This window comes from Crinia signifera, chromosome 6, assembly GCF_055691185.1.
Source record: "Crinia signifera chromosome 6, ASM5569118v1, whole genome shotgun sequence".
Lineage (NCBI taxonomy): Eukaryota > Metazoa > Chordata > Amphibia > Anura > Myobatrachidae > Crinia > Crinia signifera.
In genome coordinates this window covers 284,124,933-284,144,855 of record NC_139222.1, presented here as the reverse complement: position 1 = coordinate 284,144,855, position 19,923 = coordinate 284,124,933, and the positions used below count along the sequence as shown (strand labels likewise).

General features: G+C 53.5%; 1 protein-coding gene across 3 annotated transcripts in view; it reads right to left on the bottom strand.

The window, feature by feature from the left end:
• Positions 1-429: 429 nt before the first annotated feature.
• The window catches only part of XPNPEP1 (X-prolyl aminopeptidase 1), a 34,353-nt gene continuing 14,859 nt past the window's right edge, over positions 430-19,923 (bottom strand). For all 3 annotated transcript variants that reach the window (XM_083149852.1, XM_083149853.1, XM_083149854.1), the window contains exons 8-20: positions 17,174-17,255; positions 16,323-16,533; positions 15,347-15,436; positions 13,811-13,861; positions 13,108-13,166; positions 12,913-12,990; positions 12,763-12,834; positions 12,465-12,525; positions 10,309-10,378; positions 1,978-2,151; positions 1,829-1,905; positions 1,351-1,449; positions 430-1,123 (exon numbers count right to left, since the gene is read on the bottom strand). In XM_083149852.1, coding sequence (XP_083005978.1) covers positions 995-1,123; positions 1,351-1,449; positions 1,829-1,905; positions 1,978-2,151; positions 10,309-10,378; positions 12,465-12,525; positions 12,763-12,834; positions 12,913-12,990; positions 13,108-13,166; positions 13,811-13,861; positions 15,347-15,436; positions 16,323-16,533; positions 17,174-17,255 — 1,253 coding nt within the window. In that variant the 3' untranslated portion in view covers positions 430-994. The remainder of the gene's footprint in view (positions 1,124-1,350; positions 1,450-1,828; positions 1,906-1,977; positions 2,152-10,308; positions 10,379-12,464; positions 12,526-12,762; positions 12,835-12,912; positions 12,991-13,107; positions 13,167-13,810; positions 13,862-15,346; positions 15,437-16,322; positions 16,534-17,173; positions 17,256-19,923) is intronic.

The window sequence follows — 19,923 nt, the reverse complement described above, 5'->3', positions numbered from 1 at the left end:
GAGGGGGGGGATCCCAGGTGACCTATTCCAAGCTCACACATGGGAGGAATATTCCTTCTCATGAGCAGAAACCGATTTAATTCTCAAATCGGACGACAGCAAAATCTTTTGTCAGGTGGTATCGAATTATATCTAAATTTAATTAGATCTTATTATATCCTATAATCAGCATGTGCGACGTGAGCTGCTGCCTGATATTAAGGGGTTAGTGAGTCTCACGGTCAGAAGATTACGATCCGTCCCATCAAACGTTATCACCACACAGACAAAAGGTACGGTCCCTGGAGAACAGCCTGTGATTCCCGCAGGGGGGATGAATCAAGTTACTAAAGATCGGAGGAGTGTCGACGTTGCCCATAGCAACTAATCATATCCAAGCCAGTATTACACAGTTAACTTTGTAATGAATAGAACGGATGAAAAGTAAACTGAATGAATGAATTACCTTTAATCACCTGTATTAATTCCGAGTCATTGCCTTGCACATTATGGGGTCACCCACCCCCTACATTTCGTAAGTCCTGAGAACTATAATAATATCCTTATGATAGTCTTTGATTTGACGCTCTGCAAAGCCCAACCATGGAGGAGGGAGGGGGGGGGGGGGGGGGGCAATAATAAACCAGATAGAAGAGGTGCTGGCTGTGTGGTCCAGGTTGGGTTTATTGCTCACAGGTAGGGGCAAACCCACCTACAGGCTGAACGTTTGCACCAGGACAAACCATCCCGTGCTATAAAAAGGTGCAAACACATACTGGGCAGCTTCACTATTACACTGCAGTTTAGAGTTCAGCTGGAAGAACCCCAATTCCCAACTCTAAATCTATCCACAGGTTTTAAAACTGAACCTCCCTCAACATAACATGCTTTTGCCAGGATGTACAATTGCATTTCCCAGACATCCTCGCCCCTAACTGCACACAAAGCCCTAAGTGAGTCGGCATTCTTTTGGTTTGAAAGAGGATTTTAAGAAAACAGAGTATAAAAATATTGGTTAAAGGGATTTGCAAATGGGCTGCGTTTCCCTATTCAGCCACTGGAGGGCCTCGTCACGTCCCTGTTTCTTCAGCTCCGGACCAATGACATCTCTGCACTTTTTGTGGTATTCGTTCACCCAGTGGACCTGGAAATCAAGAGGGAAACGATAGAGTCAGTGGAGGTGACACGAACAAGAGATTCTTTAAATACTGTGCAATGGGGCCATTTTATAGGCTTAATATTCAGATTTTTTATTAATTATTATTATTATTATTATTATTCTGTAAGAAACCACCGGGACACACAGCACAGGAACTAGTGACATCGAGGCATGAGGTGCCCCCAGCAGTCCGCGTTTCTGTGTGCTCTTACCTCTTTCTCAGTCAGTAGGTCAACGTTGATCATTTTCGTCTGAATTGGGACCAGGGTAATGGGCTCGAAGGTCAGGCTTCCTCGTTCCTGGAAGTTATACTGGAAAAACAGGACAGACAGTTCAGCGCTGGGGAAAGCGCATCCGCCGGCGGAGGTGCGCGTAATGTTACTCAAACAGATAGGACCCAATATTGTCTTCTACCCAAAGGAGCCGCACAACGTACTTTAAGCAGTAATCTTTGAGCACATAGGGCCCGATTCAGTTTGTAATGCAGGGTTGCAAAAATTGCAGCCCTGTTGATTATCGAATGACGCGTGAGCATGTCCGATGGTGCAAAGGAAGTGTCCGGAAAGTGTTATTTATGGCGGCGGCATCGCTCTCTATCTGGGGCTATGATAATAAAACGCACAGCCATGTTACTGGCTACTCTCGGACATCCATACCCTAAAATAACCCAGAACAGAAACATTATCCAACCTTGGTTTTGGCAGGGACCACAAGCACCAAACTCTCTATTCTGATCCCAAAAGAACCATCTTCATAATATCCGGGCTCTGGAATGACATGAAAGGTTCTCAGACGTGTGGGGTAACATCAAGGAGGACACTGCAAGACATCGGTCGTACCATCAGACAGGATCATCCCGGCTTCCAGAGGCTCGTCCGTGAAGGTTTTGTTGCTGATGCCACACGGACCTTCATGGACATTCAGGAAGGACCCCACTCCGTGTCCTGTCCCGTGGAGGTAATCCAGGCCGGACTCCCACAGCGCAGAGCGAGCGAAGGAGTCCAAGAGGTGTCCTGCAACAGTTATAGTATCATGAGGCTTACCCACAACCAATGAGACGTCCTGTACAGCCATGGTCACACCGATACAATGATCCCCCACCACATGAGAGACATCCCCCACCGATACAGATACCCCACCACCTGAGAGACATCCCCCACCGATACAATGATCCCCCACCACCCGAGAGACATCCCCCACCACCTGAGAGACATCCACACCGATAAAATGATCCCCCACCACCCGAGAGACATCCACATCGATACAATGATCCCCCACCACCCGAGAGACATCCCCCACCACCTGAGAGACATCCACACCGATACAATGATCCCCCACCACCCGAGAGACATCCCCCACCACCTGAGAGACATCCACACCGATAAAATGATCCCCCACCACCCGAGAGACATCCACATCGATACAATGATCCCCCACCACCCGAGAGACATCCACACCGATACAATGATCCCCCACCACCCGAGAGACATCCCCCACCACCTGAGAGACATCCACACCGATACAATGATCCCCCACCACCCGAGAGACATCCACATCGATACAATGATCCCCCACCACCCGAGAGACATCCACACAGATACAATGATCCCCCACCACCCGAGAGACATCCACACAGATACAATGATCCCCCACCACCCGAGAGACATCCACACCGATACAATGATCACCCCGAGAGACATCCACACCGATACAATGATCCCCCACCACCCGAGAGACATCCACACACGATACAATGATCCCGCACCACCCGAGAGACATCCACACCGATACAATGATCCCCCACCACCTGAGAGACATCCACACCGATACAATGATCCCCCACCACCCGAGAGACATCCACACCGATACAATGATCCCCCACCTCCCGAGAGACATCCAACACACCGATACAATGATCCCCCACCACCTGAGAGACATCCCCCACAGATACAGATCCCCCACCACCCGAGAGACATCCCCCACCACCTGAGAGACATCCACACCGATACAATGATCCCTCACCACCCGAGAGACATACCCCACCACCCGAGAGACATCCACACGATACAATGATCCCCCACCACCCGAGAGACATCACCCACCGATACAGATACCCCACCACCCGAGAGACATCCACAGCTACAGTCACACCGATACAATGATCCCCACCACCCGAGAGACATCCACACACGATACAATGATCCCCCACCACCCGAGAGACATCCACACCGATACAATGATCCCCCACCACCCGAGAGACATACCCCACCACCTAAGAGACATCCACACCGATACAATGATCCCCCACCACCCAATACATCCCCCACCCCCTGAGACACATCCACACCGATACAATGATCCCGCACCACCCGAGAGACATCCACACCGATACAATGATCCCCCACCACCTGAGAGACATCCCCCACCGATACAATGATCCCCCACCACCCGAGAGACATCCACACCGATACAATGATCCCGCACCACCCGAGAGACATCCACACCGATACAATGATCCCCCACCACCTGAGAGACATCCACACCGATACAATGATCCCCCACCACCCGAGAGACATCCACACCGATACAATGATCCCCCACCACCTGAGAGACATCCACACCGATACAATGATCCCCCACCACCTGAGAGACATCCACACCGATACAATGATCCCCACCACCCGAGAGACATCCACACCGATACAATGATCCCCCACCTCCCGAGAGACATCCAACACACCGATACAATGATCCCCCACCACCTGAGAGACATCCACACCGATACAATGATCCCCCACCACCCGAGAGACATCCACACACCGATACAATGATCACCCACCACCCAAGAGGCATCCACACCGATACAATGATCCCCCACCTCCCGAGAGACATCCACACCCCAATACAATGATCCCCCACCACCCGAGAGACATCCACATCGATACAATGATCCCCACCACCCGAGAGACATCCACATCGATACAATGATCCCCCACCACCCGAGAGACATCCACACACCGATACAATGATCCCCCACCACCCGAGAGACATCCACATCGATACAATGATCCCCCACCACCCGAGAGACATCCACACACCGATACAATGATCCCCCACCACCCGAGAGACATCCACAACGATACAATGATCCCCCACCACCCGAGAGACATCACCCACCGATACAATGATCCCCCGCCACCCGAGAGACATCCACACACCGATACAATGATCCCCCACCACCCGAGAGACATCTTGTAAAGCCACAGATTCTACAAGACCCATAAAGAGCCACAAAAGTAATTCGGCTGATTAGGAACACAGAAGTAATGTGTCACAATCACTAAGCAGAACATATTATAAACCAGCTCATTTACCTGTATTCTAATTGGAAATAGACCTACTGTATATATCTCTCAGGTGACTGAATTCTCTCCTACATTATAATTATACCCGGAGGACACATGTCCTAATTAGGAAACAGGAAATTATCTAAAATCTCACCATATTTAATCACCCAAATGCCAGATGCAAAACAAGTGAAAGTCAGAGAACGCAATGTCTAATGCTGACCACGTGAGGCTACCACGTGTCCTGGATACAAGTGCTACACCTCCCCCCACCGATACCTCCCGACTGATACAAGGGCTACACCTCCCCCCACTGATACAAGGGCTACACCTCCCCCCACTGATACAAGGGCTACACCTCCCCCCACTGATACAAGGGCTACACCTCCCCCCACTGACACCAGTGCTACACCTCCCCCCACTGACACCAGTGCTACACCTCCCCCCACTGACACCAGTGCTACACCTCCCCCCACTGATACAAGGGCTACACCTCCCCCCACTGATACAAGGGCTACACCTCCCCCCACTGATACAAGTGCTACACCTCCCCCCACTGATACAAGGGCTACACCTCCCCCCACTGATACAAGTGCTACACCTCCCCCCACTGATACAAGTGCTACACCTCCCCCCACTGACACAAGGGCGACACCTCCCCCCACTGATACAAGGGCTACACCTCCCCCCACTGATACAAGGGCTACACCTCCCCCCACTGACACAAGTGCTACACCTCCCCCCACTGATACAAGGGCGACACCTCCCCCCACTGATACAAGGGCTACACCTCCCCCCACTGACACAAGTGCTACACCTCCCCCCACTGACACAAGGGCGACACCTCCCCCCACTGACACAAGGGCTACACCTCCCCCCCCACTGATACAAGGGCTACACCTCCCCCCCCACTGATACAAGGGCTACACCTCCCCCCCCACTGATACAAGGGCTACACCTCCCCCCCCACTGATACAAGGGCTACACCTCCCCCCCCACTGATACAAGGGCTACACCTCCCCCCCCACTGATACAAGGGCTACACCTCCCCCCCCCACTGATACAAGGGCTACACCTCCCCCCCCACTGATACAAGGGCTACACCTCCCCCCACTGATACAAGGGCTACACCTCCCCCCACTGATACAAGGGCTACACCCTCCCCCCACTGATACAAGGGCTACACCTCCCCCCACTGATACAAGGGCTACACCTCCCCCCACTGATACAAGGGCTACACCTCCCCCCACTGATACAAGGGCTACACCTCCCCCCCCACTGATACAAGGGCTACACCTCCCCCCCCCACTGATACAAGGGCTACACCTCCCCCCCCACTGATACAAGGGCTACACCTCCCCCCACTGATACAAGGGCTACACCTCCCCCCACTGATACAAGGGCTACACCCTCCCCCCACTGATACAAGGGCTACACCTCCCCCCACTGATACAAGGGCTACACCTCCCCCCACTGATACAAGGGCTACACCTCCCCCCACTGATACAAGGGCTACACCTCCCCCCACTGATACAAGGGCTACACCTCCCCCCCACTGATACAAGGGCTACACCTCCCCCCCACTGATACAAGGGCTACACCTCCCCCCCACTGATACAAGTGCTACACCTCCCCCCACCGATACAAGGGCTACACCTCCCCCCACTGATACAAGGGCTACACCTCTCCCCACTGATACAAGGGCTACACCTCCCCCACTGATACAAGGGCTACACCTCCCCCCACTGATACAAGGGCTACACCTCCCCCCACTGATACAAGGGCGACACCTCCCCCCACTGATACAAGGGCTACACCTCCCCCCACTGATACCTCCCGACTGATACAAGGGCTACACCTCCCCCGACTGATACAAGGGCTACACCTCCCCCCACTGATACCTCCCGACTGATACAAGGGCTACACCTCCCCCCACTGATACAAGGGCTACACCTCCCCCCACTGATACAAGGGCGACACCTCCCCCCACTGATACAAGGGCTACACCTCCCCCCACTGATACCTCCCGACTGATACAAGGGCTACACCTCCCCCCACTGATACCTCCCGACTGATACAAGGGCTACACCTCCCCCCACTGATACAAGGGCTACACCTCCCCCCACTGATACAAGGGCTACACCTCCCCCCACTGATACAAGGGCTACACCTCCCCCCACTGATACAAGGGCTACACCTCCCCCCACTGATACAAGGGCTACACCTCCCCCCACTGATACAAGGGCTACACCTCCCCCCACTGATACAAGGTCTACACCTCCCCCCACTGATACAAGGTCTACACCTCCCCCCCCACTGATACAAGGGCTACACACACCCCCCCCACTGATACAAGGGCTACACACACCCCCCCCCACTGATACAAGGGCTACACCCCCCCCCCCCCACTGATACAAGGGCTACACCCCCCCCCCCCCCGATACAAGGGCTACACCCCCCCCCCCAACTGATACAAGTGCTACACACACCCCCCCCCCCCCCCCCGATACAAGGGCTACACCCCCCCCCCCCCCCCCCCCCCCCCCGATACAAGGGCTACACCCCCCCCCCCCCCCACACGGATACAAGGGCTACACCCCCCCCCCCAACTGATACAAGTGCTACACCTCCCCCACTGATACAAGTGCTACACCTCCCCCACTGATACAAGTGCTACACCTCCCCCCACTGATACAAGTGCTACACCCCCCCCCCACTGATACAAGTGCTACACCCCCCCCCCCCACTGATACAAGGGCTACACCTCCCCCCCCCCCCGATACAAGGGCTACACCCCCCCCCCCAACTGATACAAGTGCTACACACACCCCCCCCCCCCCCGATACAAGGGCTACACCCCCCCCCCCCCCCCCCCCCCCGATACAAGGGCTACACCCCCCCCCCCCCCCCACACGGATACAAGGGCTACACCCCCCCCCCCCAACTGATACAAGTGCTACACCTCCCCCACTGATACAAGTGCTACACCTCCCCCACTGATACAAGTGCTACACCTCCCCCCCACTGATACAAGTGCTACACCCCCCCCCACTGATACAAGTGCTACACCCCCCCCCCCCCCACTGATACAAGGGCTACACCTCCCCCCACTGATACAAGGGCTACACCTCCCCCGACTGATACAAGGGCTACACCTCCCCCGACTGATACAAGGGCTACACCTCCCCCGACTGATACAAGGGCTACACCTCCCCCGACTGATACAAGGGCTACACCTCCCCCGACTGATACAAGGGCTACACCTCCCCCGACTGATACAAGGGCTACACCTCCCCCGACTGATACAAGGGCTACACCTCCCCCGACTGATACAAGGGCTACACCTCCCCCGACTGATACAAGGGCTACACCTCCCCCGACTGATACAAGGGCTACACCTCCCCCGACTGATACAAGGGCTACACCTCCCCCGACTGATACAAGGGCTACACCTCCCCCGACTGATACAAGTGCTACACCTCCCCCCTGCTACACCTCCCCCCCACTGATACAAGTGCTACACCCCCCCCCCACTGATACAAGTGCTACACCCCCCCCCCCACTGATACAAGTGCTACACCCCCCCCCCACTGATACAAGTGCTACACCCCCCCCCCCACTGATACAAGGGCTACACCTCCCCCCACTGATACAAGGGCTACACCTCCCCCGACTGATACAAGGGCTACACCTCCCCCGACTGATACAAGGGCTACACCTCCCCCGACTGATACAAGGGCTACACCTCCCCCGACTGATACAAGGGCTACACCTCCCCCGACTGATACAAGGGCTACACCTCCCCCGACTGATACAAGGGCTACACCTCCCCCGACTGATACAAGGGCTACACCTCCCCCGACTGATACAAGGGCTACACCTCCCCCGACTGATACAAGGGCTACACCTCCCCCGACTGATACAAGGGCTACACCTTCCCCAATGATACAAGGGCTACACCCCCCCACTGATACAAGGGCTACACCCCCCCCCCCCCACTGATACAAGGGCTACACCCCCCACTGATACAAGGGCTACACCCCCCCCCCCCCCCACTGATACAAGGGCTACACCTCCCCCCACTAATACAAGGGCTACACCCCCCCCCCCCCACTGATACCAGAGCTACACCTCCCCCAATAATACAAGGGCTACACCCCCCTCTCCCCACTGATACAAGGGCTACACCCCCCCCCATCCCCCCCAGTGATACAAGGGCTACACCCCCCATCCCCCCAGTGATACAAGGTCTACACCTCCCCCACTGATACAAGTGCTACACCTCCCCCACTGATACAAGGGCTACACCTCCCCCCACTGATACAAGGGCTACACCTCCCCCACTGATACAAGTTCTACACCTCCCCCCCACTGATACAAGTTCTACACCTCCCCCCCACTGATACAAGTGCTACACCTCCCCCCCACTGATACAAGTGCTACACCCCCCCCCCCCCCCACTGATACAAGGGCTACACCCCCCCCCCCCCCGACTGATACAAGGGCTACACCTCCCCCGACTGATACAAGGGCTACACCTCCCCCGACTGATACAAGGGCTACACCTCCCCCGACTGATACAAGGGCTACACCTCCCCCGACTGATACAAGGGCTACACCTCCCCCGACTGATACAAGGGCTACACCTCCCCCGACTGATACAAGGGCTACACCTCCCCCGACTGATACAAGGGCTACACCTCCCCCGACTGATACAAGGGCTACACCTCCCCCGACTGATACAAGGGCTACACCTCCCCCGACTGATACAAGGGCTACACCTCCCCCGACTGATACAAGGGCTACACCTCCCCCGACTGATACAAGGGCTACACCTCCCCCGACTGATACAAGGGCTACACCTCCCCCGACTGATACAAGGGCTACACCTCCCCCGACTGATACAAGGGCTACACCTCCCCCGACTGATACAAGGGCTACACCTCCCCCGACTGATACAAGGGCTACACCTCCCCCGACTGATACAAGGGCTACACCTCCCCCGACTGATACAAGGGCTACACCTCCCCCACTGATACAAGGGCTACACCTCCCCCACTGATACAAGGGCTACACCTCCCCCCACTGATACAAGGTCTACACCTCCCCCACTGATACAAGGGCTACACCTCCCCACTGATACAAGAGCTACACCTCCCCCACTGATACAAGGGCTACACCTCCCCCACTGATACAAGGGCTACACCTCCCCCACTGATACAAGGGCTACACCCCCCCCACTGATACAAGGGCTACACCTCCCCCCACTGATACAAGGTCTACACCTCCCCCACTGATACAAGGGCTACACCCCCCCACTGATACAAGGGCTACACCTCCCCCCACTGATACAAGGGCTACACCTCCCCCGACTGATACAAGGGCTACACCTCCCCCACTGATACAAGGGCTACACCTCCCCCACTGATACAAGGGCTACACCTCCCCCACTGATACAAGGGCTACACCTCCCCCCAGTGATACAAGGGCTACACTGATATAAAACAAAACTTGCCAGATTTAGTAAAGTCTTCGAGGACTAACTAGATGGACAACGGGCTGCTCTATAGGTTACAGATGGCAGCATGTGATTACATAGGAGCCAATCACATGATGCAGTCTCTAGCTCACATCCAATCACCACTCTCCCTAACATCCACAAGGCCGCCGCTGTCAGTCATGTGCTACGAACCCCGGGAGACTGCGATAAATGGAATCAGCTTCGTATATGAACTTTACCAGAATATTTTGTTAAAAAGGAACAACCCAAATTATAAATTGCATAGTTACTGTCACCAAATCGCCGAAATATTCTGGTCATACCTTTTGTTCCATTGGGGAATACTGCAGCGCACACGGCTATGTGTCCTTTTAACACGTATGTGAAACATTCCTAAAGAGAAAAAAGTCTGTGTCACATAGGAAGACGCACCTGGCTGCGGTTACAGTGTACAGTCGGGAGAAGGCACCTGGCTGCGGTTACAGTGTACAGTCGGGAGAAGGCACCTGGCTGCGGTTACAGTGTACAGTCGGGAGAAGACACCTGGCTGCGGTTACAGTGTACAGTCGGGAGAAGGCACCTGGCTGCGGTTACAGTGTACAGTCGGGAGACGGCACCTGGCTGCGGTTACAGTGTACAGTCGGGAGAAGGCACCTGGCTGCGGTTACAGTGTACAGGCGGGAGAGGGCACCTGGCTGCGGTTACAGTGTACAGTCGGGAGAAGGCACCTGGCTGCGGTTACAGTGTACAGTCGGGAGAAGGCACCTGGCTGCGGTTACAGTGTACAGTCGGGAGACGGCACCTGGCTGCGGTTACAGTGTACAGTCGGGAGAAGGCACCTGGCTGGGGTCACAGTGTACAGTCGGGCGAGCACACCTGGCTGCGGTTACAGTGTACAGTCGGGAGAAGGCACCTGGCTGCGGTTACAGTGTACAGTCGGGAGAAGGCACCTGGCTGCGGTTACAGTGTACAGTCGGGAGAAGGCACCTGGCTGCGGTTACAGTGTACAGTCGGGAGAAGGCACCTGGCTGCGGTTACAGTGTACAGTCGGGAGAAGGCACCTGGCTGCGGTTACAGTGTACAGTCGGGAGGAGGCACCTGGCTGCGGTTACAGTGTACAGTCGGGAGGAGGCACCTGGCTGCGGTTACAGTGTACAGTCGGGAGAAGGCACCTGGCTGCGGTTACAGTGTACAGTCGGGAGAAGGCACCTGGCTGCGGTCACAGTGTACAGTCGGGAGAAGACACCTGGCTGCGGTCACAGTGTACAGTCGGGAGAAGACACCTGGCTGCGGTCACAGTGTACAGTCGGGAGAGGGCACCTGGCTGCGGTCACAGTGTACAGTCGGGAGAGGGCACCTGGCTGCGGTCACAGTGTACAGTCGGGAGAAGGCACCTGGCTGCGGTCACAGTGTACAGGCGGGAGAAGACACCTGGCTGCGGTTACAGTGTACAGTCGGGAGAGGGCACCTGGCTGCGGTTACAGTGTACAGTCGGGAGAAGGCACCTGGCTGCGGTTACAGTGTACAGTCGGGAGAAGGCACCTGGCTGCGGTCACAGTGTACAGTCGGGAGAAGGCACCTGGCTGCGGTCACAGTGTACAGTCGGGAGAAGGCACCTGGCTGCGGTCACAGTGTACAGTCGGGAGAGGGCACCTGGCTGCGGTCACAGTGTACAGTCGGGAGAAGGCACCTGGCTGCGGTTACAGTGTACAGTCGGGAGAAGGCACCTGGCTGTGGTTACAGTGTACAGTCGGGAGACGGCACCTGGCTGCGGTTACAGTGTACAGTCGGGAGACGGCACCTGGCTGCGGCTACAGTGTACAGTCGGGAGAAGGCACCTGGCTGCGGTCACAGTGTACAGTTGGGAGAGGGCACCTGGCTGCGGTTACAGTGTACAGTCGGGAGAAGGCACCTGGCTGCGGTTACAGTGTACAGACCTCGGCGAGCACACCTGGCTGTAGGTACAGACCTCGGCAAGCACACCTGGCTGTAGGTACAGACCTCGGCGAGCACACCTGGCTGTAGGTACAGACCTCGGCGAGCACACCTAGCTGTAGGTACAGACCTCGGGCGAGCACACCTGGCTGTAGGTACAGACCTCGGCGAGCACACCTGGCTGTAGGTACAGACCTCGGCGAGCACACCTGGCTGTAGGTACAGACCTCGGACAACACACCTGGCTGTAGGTACAGACCTCGGACAACACACCTGGCTGTAGGTACAGACCTCGGACAACACACCTGGCTGTAGATACAGACCTCGGACAACACACCTGGCTGTAGGTACAGACCTCGGACAACACACCTGGCTGTAGGTACAGACCTCGGACAACACACCTGGCTGTAGGTACAGACCTCGGACAACACACCTGGCTGTAGATACAGACCTCGGACAACACACCTGGCTGTAGGTACAGACCTCGGACAACACCTGGCTGTAGGTACAGAAAACACTGCTGTGATGGGCAAGAACAACTTACCTTCTCATACTCCGTTGGGGTTCCAAAATGCACCGTCCTGGTGACATCCGTTGTACCATCCCTTTGAAGAGATAAAGGTAATTAGTGACCCGACAATCAAAACTTATTCCGCGAGCCTTGCTTACATTATAAAATGAGTTTATCAGTCTGGGCAATAACGGCACTAAACACATATAGGAGCAGGAAGTGACCTCACATAAAGCAGAGTCCCCATCTGACCGCAGTGCAACCACCTGCTCTGGCCTGCAGTACCGACACACAGGCTGTCCCTACCCGCGCACAGAACCGGTTCTCTTACTTGTACTGAGCGCCAGAGTCCAGGAGGTAGATCTCATTCACACTCAACTTCCTGTTGGTCTCTGGTACCGGCCTGGGGAGACAGACACAACACGGCTGCTTTATATTGGGAACGTTACCGTACGTGCAGAATAATTACCCCCAGACTTACTTATAGTGGATGATCGCTCCGTTCGGTCCTATACTTGAAATTGTATCAAAACTGAGCTCGACAAAATCTTCTTGTTGGCTGAAATACACAAAATGACGGCTTACGTTACAGAAGGACACATGGTTCCACCGCACTCATAGCGGCAGGAAGCACATGAATGCTGGAATATGGTGATGAGCACGGTCAGGGAGTTACCTGCGGAACAGCTGTGCTTGATCTGCGGCGGATATTTCTGTAACGGAGTCCGTGTGAATCTACGGCGGGAAAGGAATGTATGATCTATTACATAACGCTGCAGAGTGGCCCCCAGGGCCCCTCCCTCCTCTCACTGGCGGAGTATTGTACACAGGTACACCTCTACCCCAGCCACCCCTCCTTCCCACACACAAGCCCCCTGAAGCTGGACAGATATGGAGGAGAGGGGGGTGTGGAGCCCCAGAGACACAGGGCTCGTGCCTGGGGCCCCAGAGACACAGGGCTCGGGCCTGGGGCCCCAGAGACACAGGGCTCGGGCCTAGGTCCCCAGAGACACAGGGCTTGGGCATGAAGTCATAAGGTGCCCATACACGTTACAATTATTGTATACAATATAACATCTCAGTTTTGCTATGAGATCAGATGAGATGAGATCTAGTACAAAAAGTATGTGCTGCACATACTTTTTGTACTAGATCTCATCTTATCACAAAACCGAGATACGAGGAGATGTGATATTGTATACAATAATTGTAACGTGTATGGGAACCTATAGAGCTGGGCAGATGCAGGAGAACAATATGAGGCTGCAGAGACACAGAGGAGGTTTGTCATGAGGCTAGAGAGCTACATGACGCTATATTGCACATTGAGCTATGGGGCTGGAGAAACACACGGGGGAATCACAGATTTCTCGTTTTACCTCTTTCTCCAGCCAGTTGAAGAATTCACAAAGAGCGACGGCGTCCTTTATCTGCCGACAACAGAGATAAACGTTCTAGTAAGTTCAGGAAAACCAATGAACAGTTCAGTGAGTACAGAGCATCAACAGGACGTATATGACTAAGAAGCCACCGCTGCAATCCCACTTACCCCAGTTTTAGTGTCCCCCCCCCCCCACCCCCCCACCCACCTTTAGGATGTGAAACACAAAAACGTGCTATAAATTGTCACATGCGTTTGTCGGAACGTCACCAGTCTAACGCTGGGTACATATTAGTGTGATACCGGAACAGCAGGACAGAAATTCTGCAGCATAGCTCTCGCTAGCATTATCCCCGTCACCCTGCGTGTACAACCCACGGGAGCGCACACTGGTAACGATACAGTACATACACACCAGACCATCTACATGGTCGGTATCAGTATCACGCATCGTCTGTTATGTGCGCTCCTTACAGCTGGGTGCCCTGTTCCCTGTTAAACGTCTTAAAACCAATGGAACAAAAATAGTTAGATAAATGTCACCCTCCCAGTTACTACAGTGTAAACAGATTTCAACTTTTTAGTTGGTCCATGAACTATTTATCATCTATTTATATCACCACCAAGTGTCCGTAGCTCTGTACAGAGAAATGATCAACAATACAACAACGCTAAAACACACAGTACAAGGGGAACAAACACAGTATACTTAAGGGCAGTGGTGTCGTGGCCCTCGAGCTGCTGTGGAACTACACGTAGCAGCATGCCTTGCCACAGATTTTATATAATGGATTGCGAAAACTGTGGCAGGGCATGCTGGGACGTGTAGTTCCACAACAGCTGGAGGGCCATGAGATTGACACCACTGCTGTAGGGGGCGATTCAACATAGATCAGACATGGCCAAATTCAGCCCCGTTCCGATGGGGCATGCGCATATATGTGCACGTGCAGACCCCGCTGAGGCATTTGCATGGGTGGCAGAGGGAGGGAGGGCGAGCAGGAGGTAGGGGGGGGCAAACACCAGCCTGGAGCAGGGGGACTCCCATGAAACCGCTGGGCCTTCCACTGGGAACGCAGATGGGCCGAAGCCTGCTTGCGGAGGAAATAAAAAAGTCAGTTCGGCGGGAGGTGTTAAGGTGCTCGCTAGGCAACAAATGTAGGCTGCCTAGCGAGCCAAGCTGAATTAGGCCCATTGACAGTGAAAGGAGCATTAGTACCCTGGCGAGTGTGGATAGTTGGACTGAGTGGCTGAGTGGTAGCGAATAAGAGACAGGAAGAGAAGGAAGAGCAGAGCGTGGGAGGTGGGAGAGAACAAGACGTTTAGTAGTCTGCAGGATGAGTGAGGGTCGGATGCTGGATAGGATGCACAGGAGAGAGTTTGACCAGATTCAGGAATAGCATGAATTTGGGAGGAGAATGAGATGGAAGAGAGGAGGACAACCAGACCGCAGAACTGGATACGGGAGGGTGGAGGTGGAGACATGAGAGGAACGGGCGGGGCACGGTACATAACATAACGCAGCGATACTTACATGCGCCCTCCTCATGCCTTCTATCTCTGAAGCATTTTTCACTGCCTTAGCCAGGGATATCGGGGTGTTCTGCGACAGGTACCTCTGCGTCTTGGGACACAAACAGACAGTCATTAAATCTAACTCAGAGATATTGGACCAGATGTACTAAGCTTGAAAAGTACTAAAATGGAGAGTAATAGGCTTGTGTCCCCTTACAACGGAGCACCCCCCGCCACCTCGCCGCCGGTCTCCCACCTCCCCCCCCCTAACCCTGTCCATCTCCCTGAAGCGGAGACGGGCAGTGTTCCCGTCCCCCGTGTCCCAGGCAGGGTCCGCTCGCTCGCGTCTGCAGCTCTCATGGACTGGAGTTGGCTACCACTGTTCTACATTGTGTGTGCCTGGCATTTAAACCACCAACCAATGTGCGCCTTACTATCATGTTACAAGCCATGTTTGAAAAATTACAGTTATGGGTTATTATACACATTGCCTGTTATTAGCAACTGTTACAGTATATACATTGCCCGTAATCAGCAGCTGCTATACACATTGGCCCTTATTCTGGTTCACTCGCAAAGGTAAACTCCATCTCAAATAGACAAAACCATGTGCACTGCAGGTGGGGCAGATGTAAAATGTGCAGAGGGAATTAGATTTGGCTGAGTTATTTTGTTTCTGTGCAGTGAAAATACTGACTGCTTTATTTTTACAATGCAATATAGATCTCACTTTGAAGTAAAACCCCACCCAAATCTAATTCTATCTGCACGTTACACCTGCCCCACCTGCAGTGCACATGGTTTTGTCCATTTGAGAAGGAATTTGCCTTTGCGATTGAACCAGAATAAGGGCCATTTCCTGTTATTAGCGGCTGCTATACACATAACATAATGTAAGAGGATAAGCTGTGAATAACATCTCTGAAAAAACTGTCCTACTGTAACAATACACATCACACATATAATAATAATAATAATAATGATGTATTCCACACCTTGGGTATGGCCTCGGCGAGGGCGTGGCTGGCCTTCTCGCTGATCCACACCTTCTCCTTGGGGGATAATCCCGCACAGATACTCTGCAGACCGGTCAGTACAGACTCGTACGGCTCCAGCTGAACGCGGAACGGAGCCGGAGGGGCGGAGTCCAGTAGAAGGTGCTGCCTGACAGCGGGATCCGCCAGCCGGTCCCCACTGATAAACAGCCTAAAACACAGTTATAGGTAACACGTTATCAAACACTAAAATACTTAAATAACGATTTTCTGCCAAGTCCCGGATCAACGCATATGAGCAACCAAAGTCAATGTTACAACCTCACAGACCTGGATAGGACGATAGAATATCCAAAATGTACATTAACTAATCAAAGAACATATTATTCTTGTTTTGGTCCTGATCTTCTACAAAAGCATGTTTCAGCCCCTCCTGAGATGCAAACAAAAATACGTGGTACGTAGTGCCATCAGGGGTTACCAAGGTGACCACATGACAAAACAAGCTACCAATTGTACTGTCATTTGGCTAATTGAATTCCCTCCAATGTGAGTGTTCCGTGTTTCTGTCCAACCCTGATGATAGTATTACATTGCTGAAACACTAGCTGCATATAGGACTAGCCTTCCCTCCACACAGAACAGCTTGGCTTCGGCAGAAGCTCTTCCTTCTAAACCAAGCCTGGCCAACCGTGGCTCTCCAGCTGTTGTGAAACTACAAGTCCCAGCATTCCTTGTCACAGTTTTGCGGTTAGGGAACGGTGGCAGGGCGTGCTGGAATGTGTAGTTTTACCGGTAGCAACGTTGGTCAGACCTGCTTTAAACAATCATAAATCACATAAAGGACTCACTTGATAGTATCCAGTCCGATAATCGCATAAGCAAAGAAGATGGGATTATACGCCACATCGGATCCCCGGAGATTGAACAGCCCTACAGAGAAACGGGGAGGATCAGGGTCATTTCCTGCAGATCGGAATGTGCAAAGTAAGAAGTAAGAAGCAGGGCATTCCAGCTTTCCGTCACCCTCACCAGATATTTATATACTAGGTGATTCATCGCGCCCTCCGGGCGCTCTTCACACCGTCGTGAGGGGCTTTGCCCCATTAGAAGTAGGAATATATGTGAGTGTGAAATGTAGTGTAATTTGCTGAATAATGTGCTTACAGTGCATTTGAGAGCATAAATGTTTTTTAATGAAAGTGCATATAAGGTACGGATGTGTGTGTGTGTGTGTAGTTGTGAGTATAGGAGGCACGGAGGGGTGTGTGAGTAGTTGTGAGTAATGGAGGCATGGATGGGTGTGTGTATTTTTGAGGCATGGATGGATGGGGGTGTGTGTGTGTGTATTTGTTTGTATTAGAGGCATGGCTGTGTGTGTGTGTGTATAGTTGTGAGCATTGGAGACATGGATGGGTGTGTGTATTGGAGGCATGGATGTGTGTGTGTAGTTGTGAGTATTGGAGGCATAAGTGAGTGTGTGGCTAAACGCACACTAAATAGTGTGCAATGAAATGTTTAAGGGAGCAGAGCTGTGTTTGAAAAGGCGTTGGTGGTGTAGTGGTATGGGGTGGTGGGTGGTACTTACATATGGTGTTGGAGAGTGAAGTTTGGTGGCAGCAGGTTGTGGAGAGTGTAAATAGATGTGGGGATGTGTTAGGTGCAGTAGTGCGAGGTGCATGCGTATTGCAGATGTGAGTGTAAAATGTGAGGTTTAGTGAGTGGTGTAGGGTGCTGGAGTTAATAGAGATATAGGGTAGGTAGTGTGAAGGGTGTGTGATGTAGGTGGGAGTATTAGAGGCATAGATGTGTGTGTGTGTGTGTATGTAGTTGGTAGTTTTGGAGGCATGTATGGTTATGGGTGTGTGTGTAGTTGGGAGTATTGGAGCCATGAATGGGTGTGTGTAGTTGGGAGTATTGGAGGCATTGATGGGTGGGTGTGTGTGTGTGGGTGAGTGGGTGAGTGAGTTGGTAGTATTGGAGACATGTATGGGAATGGGTGTGTGTGTGTTTAGTTGTGAGTATTGGAGGCATGAATGGGTGTGTGTGTAGTTGTGAGTATTGGAGGCATTGATGGGTGTGTGTAGTTGTGAGTATTGGAGTCATGAATGGGTGTGTGTGTAGTTGGGAGTATTGGAGGCATTGATGGGGGTGTATATGTGTGTAGTTGTGAGTGTGTTGGAGAGTGAAGATTGGTGGCAGCACGGCGTAGAGAGTGTAAATAGATGTGGGGATGTGTAGTGGTATGGGCTGCTGGGTGGTACTTACATATGGTGTTGGAGAGTGAAGATTGGTGGCAGCACGGGGTGGAGAGTGTAAATAGATGTGGGGATGTGTTAGTTGAAGTAGTGTGAGGTGCATGTGTATTGATATGTGTGTGTGTGTGTGTGTGTGTGTGTGTAGTTTTGAGTATTGTTGGCACGGATGGGTGTGTGTATAGTTGTGAATATAGGAGGCATGGAGGGGTGTGTGAGTAGTTGTGAGTATTGGAGGCATAAGTGTGTGTGTGTGTGTGTGTGTGTGTGGCAAAACGCACACAATATAGTGTGCGATGAAATGTTTAAGGGAGGTTGTGTTAGAAAAGGCGTTGGTGGTGTAGTGGTATGGGGTGCTGGGTGCCATAAGCCTACCCAAGTAGTACATGGTTAGTGAGAGTGCAGCGTGATCAGGTTATGGAGGGTGGGGCTGACCGGCACCCCATAGATAGAGAGGCGTTGGTAGTGTAGTGGTATGGGGTGGTGGGTGCCATACGTCTGCTAAAGTAGTAAATGCAGCACGGTAATGTTTAAGGGGTAGCTGCTGTTTTACTACTTTAGCACACATATTATGGCACCCACTACCCCATGGTGGTGTAGTGGTATGGGGTGGATGGCATAGTACTTACAGTCTTGTGCAGTGGTGGTCAGCAGCAGTCCGTGGGTCCGGGAGAGTGCTGCTCTGCGTCATCTATGGGCGGCTTGCGGTGTAATTAAGGTGGCAGTGGCGGGCGCACGGCAATGTAGTGTGCGGCTCTGTAGATCCTGGTGGGTGTTGGGAGACGGGTCTTCCTCTGGAGCATGGCAGTGTACGGGCAGCGGCTGGCGCATGGCAATGTCTTGATTTGCCGGGTATGTGGAGACGGCAGTGGGTGGGCAGGGGCGGGTCTTGTGGCGTGCGCACGGCAATGAGCTGTGTGTCTGTGACAGATGCGGGCGGGTGTGGGGGGACGGCTCCTCCGACAGAGCGAAGGCACTGGTTGGCTGGCTGGGTAAAGAAGGTGCCAGCGGCGGGCGCACGGCAAGGCTGTGCGTCTGAGTGATGCTGGCGGGTGTGGGGGACGGGATCTCCGACAGTGAGGGCAGGGGGGGGGGGCAGCTAGTATCAGGGCGTGTAGTGCTGGAAGGGGTGGTGAGGACGGGCCGAGGGAGATGCAGGCTTATTGGTGAAGGGGGTGCGGGTGTGGGCGTGCTGTGCTTTGGTGGGGCGGGGGGTATGGCGGTGTTTGTGCTGAGAGGGGGAGTGGTGCTTGTTAGCAACTACATCTGTTATGAGAGTGAGGGGGAAGGGGCGCGCGGTGTGTAGCGGGGGGGGGGGTGGTGGCAGTGTATGGTGGGGGGGAGCA